The 6,380-nt window shown below is 35.7% G+C and overlaps 1 protein-coding gene across 2 annotated transcripts in view; it reads left to right on the forward strand.

The window, feature by feature from the left end:
- The window catches only part of LOC145680516 (uncharacterized), a 28,778-nt gene extending 22,965 nt beyond the window's left edge, over positions 1-5,813 (forward strand). For both annotated transcript variants that reach the window (XM_081751118.1, XM_081751119.1), the window contains exon 5: positions 4,049-5,813. In XM_081751118.1, the coding sequence (XP_081607244.1) occupies positions 4,049-5,631 (1,583 nt within the window). In that variant the 3' untranslated portion in view covers positions 5,632-5,813. The remainder of the gene's footprint in view (positions 1-4,048) is intronic.
- The last annotated feature ends 567 nt before the right edge of the window (positions 5,814-6,380 follow it).

Below are 6,380 nucleotides of genomic sequence, written 5' to 3' on the forward strand. Positions count from 1 at the left end.
TATAGTCACTTTTTATTCGAAATGTCGGCATATGTCTTTTAGATTTCACTTTCGCTTTGATGTAGCTATCACGTGCCCTGACTCAAATAACGGAGGAAGTAGCCTCTGTGATGGTTTTCACAAGTTGTTCCACTCCGTGGGCGTGGCAGAAAAAGTCTTGGATTTCCGTTTTTTAATAATAATAATAATATAATACTCAACTACTTCTCCATTTGTAATATTATTGGTCAACGGAGGTTTGTGGAAGGAGCATGAAGGCCAATCATTCATGTCATAGTAATGTTCTGCATTAAAATTTATGGTTGATAAAATAAAAGTGCGAAGTCTTTTGCCTTTTTTCAATCCTCCTCTTGCTTTCTTAATTTCTTGTCAACCAAGATTTCATATGTCTGAGTTTTGGTCGGTTATTAAAGCCAACATGAATTTTCCAGTATGGGCAAAACATGCGTTTTGTTCAATGATCCTATTAATTAGACATCTCAAGTGATGTGGGAGAAATCGTGACAAGTGCATATATTCCAGAAGTGTTGTGATCCGTCAGTTATCGATGGTTCCTCCTTATTCCAAACCACACAGTTGTGTGTATCTTCATGTGCATTGCAATAAGATACAGTTGTTCAGAAGAGTATTATGTGCCTACATACAGACGCAGCACTCGTCATGTCGTCATTAACACCGCGATTGAACAAGTCGTTGGGCTTATTTCTCACTAGACTGCGCAGACAATCACCGCTGGAAACAGGTGAACAAATATCCGAAATATATTGTTGGTCCGTTCAAAAATCTGTTACAGGAAATCCACTCGTTGTGGTTAACGATGGCATACTGAGCGCTGCTGCAGTATGTAAGCACATAATACCCCTCTGAACAACTGTAGCTTATTGCAATGTACATAATGAAGATATACGCACTGGTGTGGTTTGGGATCAAGAAGGAACCATCGGTAACTAACGGACCGCGCACGACACTTCTGAAATATACTTGTCCTGATTTCTCGCACATCCCTTGAGAGATCTGATTGATATCGTTATTCAACAAGACGCATTCTTCACCCATGCCGAAAATCACCTGCTGGCTTTAATAACCAAACAAGACTCAGACATAAAAGATCTTGGTTGACGAGAAACTAAGAAAGCAAGAGGCTTGAAAAAAGGTAAGAGACCTCGCACTTTTGTTTCACAAACCACCAATTTTAAAGCAGACCATTACTATGACATGAATGATTAGACTTCATGCTCCTTCCACAAACCTCCATTGACCAATAATGTTACAGATGAAGAAGTAGATGGCTATATCAAATACAAACAAACAAAAATAGTAGAAATTCAAGACTTTACCTGCTACACCCAAGGAGTGGAACGAATTATGAAAATCATCACAGAGGCTGCTCCTTCCGTTATCAGAATCAGCGCGCGTGTGCCTACATCAAAGCGAAAGTGAAATCTAGGGGACACAAAAAGTGACTATAAAATCCAAGGAGAAAACTAGAAGAAAATCTTGGCATGCCCCTTAGAAAAAATCATGTTTGCCAACATACATATATATTTGGGTGGGGGATCTCACAATCCAGCCACCTTTTCGTGGTGCGCTCTGGGTTATTTTCAGAGCACTATTATTTTCTATTTAATAAGCTATGAAAATAAGCGAAGCGCTGGACAGTAATTGAAGGACTATTAGAAATTAGAAAGCCAAACCTTTTATTTAGTCCTTTACATCGGAAAACTTTCGAATAAAACTCGAAATCAAAACCAATTGGAAAACATTAATAGAAAATGGCATTTTTAGCCTAAAATTGACAATTTTTTGACCAAAAGCATAAGAAAACAGCATAGAAAACCCATCCCTGAGGCACGAATATTTGTCGTAAACAAGAAAATAAACGACCACAATGCAGAAAAAATATATTCATTTTTGTGAAATGGTTGTGTGTATTGCATGCGCGCCATCTAAACGATCTCCAAAAAAATCTGAGAAAAATCAGGCGTCTTTTTGGTCACAAATAGCAACTTTCCGGCTTTACCCACCTTAACATTTCGAAAAGAAGTTTTTTTTTTCAATACACTCTACTACCTGCTCCTTTCCATGTAGTTTACTGAGAATATGAGCAGCAAATTACGATATGAAGCATGAAGTTGGGAATGACTGTTCCGGGCTCTCTGAATCTATATAAATGTAATTTACGTAGTTAAGGCTACTACGAAGTCTCAACGTTAGTGTGTTTGCTTTTAGGGCGTATAACGTACCAAATTGTAAAGCAAATAATGGTTCGAACCCCACTTTGAACTGGATCTCTCATGTTTCTTGACGTTGACCTCAGCCCTTACGGGTGGCATTCAGATTAAGGCAAAACGTTTTCCAAGTGGATTGAGCTTTAATTAGGTGTAAGATGAATACAAAATAGTTGTGACAATAAATACATAAATAAATAAATAAAAATAAAGCATGCTTCCACGTGATTAACAGTTTTATATTACTTTTTGAATCAGCACATTCGTAAAGGGCGGTTTCATGTTTCTGTAGTTACTGAAAAGTGTTTTGGGAAGTCCATTAATTTTATCGTGTGTGTCTCAATATCTATAGAAGAAAGACTGAGTCTGAAATAAATTATATTTAGTCAAAATATCCTAGTACATGCCTTGAAGAAAATACTTAAGTAATACTAATACGTAGTAATGTACACTACAGAAATAGAGGTTTTCAAAAAATGGAAATATTTTATAATAATGAAGCAGTATGATTTATAAGTGTACCGTAATATAAGTTTAGTGAAGCTCTTGGTTCCAAATACTTCTTTCTGTTGTTTTTATTATTCTAAACCTGAATAAATTAATATACTGACTTTACTTTGAGATTAATGAGGGAAGAGCCAAGATTTTTCTAATTCTACCACAGATTTATGTTTTAAAGCACACTGTAAATAAAATTAACGTATTGTATGAGGGATGATCAGAAAGTAAGGTTACAAAGCCTGCCTTGAAACGTGTATATATTATCTCATACAACCAATACAGCCAACATACATTAGTTTTTTTTTCGACATAGTCTCCATATCGGTTAAGAAATTTGTAACATTGTGGGATGAGTTTGAAGATTCCCTCCTGGTAAAAGATCATGTGTTTGTGTGTTCAGCCACGTTGTCACGAAGTGTTTCACCTTCTCGTTTGAAGCGAAGCGACGACCTCGTTCCGAACGACATTCCCAATTCTACCATCAGATGCCGTAACGTGATCCTCTTCTTGTCCAAAATCCACGCGAGCTGTGTTCAAATCTGTTGATGCCGTACTGCGTCGGCCACTGCATTCCTTGTCGATGACGTATTCTCTAGCAGCCGTAAACCTCTACCAGCTGCCGGTGAATTTCAGCCGCAGTTATATATTTCGTCCACAGAAATCAAATAACTGAGTGGACTTCTTCGCGAGACCAGTTTTCCAAACGAGTCACCATTTATATTTACCTACAATTGCACCGTAGGTGGCGGGTGGGTGAAACCCTGCACATTTGCCAACTCTATGCATTAATATTACCGCACTCCTCATTGCTCTATAACAGACGAAACTTCAGAAATATCGGTCTTCTAAGCTTAGTTTCTGATCCTTCCTCGTGCATAACAGTATTCTTTGAACGAACTAGAACCCCACAATATAAATGAAGGCTGTCAAGCTTAATTTAAGGAACTAATTCGTACCAGTTTTATTATTATTGTTTTTACTTCTATTAGTTTGTTCTCTTATATTACCATTTATTTTTATATACTTTTATATCTATACTTTGTTATTCTCTTTCTCTGCACCTCTAATTTTACATCTGTGTGTTACTACAAATCTATGATTAAATGTGAAGAAAATTTATGCCCTATCTCCGTCATGAAATGGAAGATATAATCAAAAATAAAGTACCTTTAAGGACACTATACAGAGAAAGCCAAACATTTTCAAATTTGGATTGATCTTTTTAGTAAACATGAAGATGAATTACAAAATAATTGCGACAAAAAAAAAAAAAAAAAAATCATATAGTTATGTGATAAAAGATTTTGTTTACTTTTCAGATGCTGTAAGTTATGGGCCAAGACCAGATTACATTTGCAGAATCTGCGGTGATCAATTCGCCAAGGAACGTGTATTTCAAAGGCATATTTTGATTCATGCTGCAGAAAGACATCTTACAATTCATTCAAAGTGTACACAGTGTTATTCACTTAAACATGCTGAAGAACTTAGTGAACGAATCCATTGTAATATATGCGGTGAGACGTTTCAAGATCATATTCTACTGAAAAATCATAGAAATGTCCATATAGAACGTATTGAAAATGGTAACGGGAAGTCCTATTTCGAATGTAATGAGTGTAAAGCAGTTTTCAAGAATGAGCGTAGGTTCACATCTCATCGTCAGAAACATAATAGCAATGCAAAATTATTGGAGTGTGATTATTGTAAAGAAACCTTCCTTTATAAGAACGTTCTTAAACAGCATATTATATCTATACATACGAAAGTGAAGCCTTTCGGGTGCCATTTTTGTGACAAAGCATTTAGTCAGAAAGGTAATTTAGAGAAGCATTTGTGGATACATCTAAATCTAAAACCGTTTTCGTGTGCAAAATGTGGTAGAAAATTTAGACAAAAAGTAAATGCGATACTACACACGAAAAGTCATCGTACAAAAGTTGTTCAAATTCGTTGCAAAGAGTGTTATCAAAACATTGAAGGAGTTAAAAATTATGTCCAACATAGACAAATTCATCTGATGGAAAAACGATTTACGTGCTCTGTGTGCAAAGAGAAATTTCATGATGAGGATGAACTTGCTGTACATTATAACAAGTCTCATGCTCAAACTAAAGAACATGCGTGTTCTCAGTGTCATAAGAGATTCTCTTCCTTGAAGCATCTACACATTCACGAAAAACTTCATGACACCGAAAACTATTTTAAATGTTACAAATGCGATAAGAGATTTGGGATCAAGAGTAATCTTAAACGTCATTTCAATGCTGTTCATTTGAATATTGCATTCCAGTGCGATGTGTGTTCGAAGAGTTTCAAGACTCAAGCTAATCTAGTAACTCATAAAAAGTTGCACATGTCTGGTAAACCTTATAGCTGTGATATATGTTTTAAAACATTTGCGAAAGCCTGTGTACGTAATTTCCACCGGAAGCAGCATGTAGGTGAGAAGCCATATATTTGTGATATATGTAGCACAAGAACTTCATCTGTAGGGAAAATGAGAGAGCATATGATCAGAGTTCATTGTGTGGAGGAGACGTTTCAATGTGACAAGTGTGAGAAAAGTTTTAAAAACAAATGGAATATGGAAAGGCATTCTAAGATACACAGTGGAGAAAGAGATTACGTGTGTGGTGTGTGTGAAAAAACATTTACACAGTTATCACACTTGAAGACTCATCAAAGATTACATAGTGATTCAAAATTATTTAGTTGCAAATACTGTACCAAAAGCTTCCACCAACGAAGCAATTTAAAAAGACATGAACTTGTGCACACGGCCAGAAAACCGTTTTTTTGTGAATTCTGTAATCAAAAATACAAGAGGTTAGGGAATGCGGTTAAACATCATTGTAAGATAGAAATGGTGAAAGTAGAACCGTTAGAGGCTACAGAGTAAAAATGTTCCAAATTCATGTCAATGTAAGATATTTTTAACTGTTATTTATTGAGAATAGGAGGATCAACTGAAAACTGTGTCGAAGCTTTAATGTCAGTTGTGTACGTTAATTCTGTATGTGATAAATTATAGAACAGGTACTTTTTTTAGTCTGTTTTGTTAAAAGACAAAAAGATAGCGCATTTTGTGGTTCATTATTTCTTGCATATTTGCTTTTCTAAATCCAGTTTATCTTTATATTTAGCCGAAGTATAAATATCTGAAATATTAATCATAACCAGAAACAAACAAAATTTGTATTGGGAGAAGAAGGGGGACAAAGTATATACATTTATTAGCACTAAATAAAAAAATCTCATATGTTGGAACTTCCAAAAGACATAAAAATAACCACATTCTACACCTCTTCCTCCTTTAGAGCATATCTAAAGGAGAACTTGTTGCTACTTAAAATACAGAGTGGCCCGAAAGTAGGTATACAGTCGTGTATGGTTTTATGTATGTAGGTCTGTACACCTACTTTTGGGCCACTCTTTACATTATTTATGACTTCTCTGCTGGCCCATCATGTACAAAGAAAGTGATGAATTTGAAGTTACTACCAAAAAAAAAGAGTTATTTATGATTTCTTACAGTCCGCAGCAAAAAACCTGCAACATGAGCATGTAAGTTTATTGTGAAACTACGCCTAACAGCCCAGGGAATCAACATAACGTCTAAGTGGCACGAACCACGCAGGAGAAACCTCG

This window comes from Thermobia domestica, chromosome 3 (assembly GCF_964235325.1).
Source record: "Thermobia domestica chromosome 3, izTheDome1.hap1.1, whole genome shotgun sequence".
Lineage (NCBI taxonomy): Eukaryota > Metazoa > Arthropoda > Insecta > Zygentoma > Lepismatidae > Thermobia > Thermobia domestica.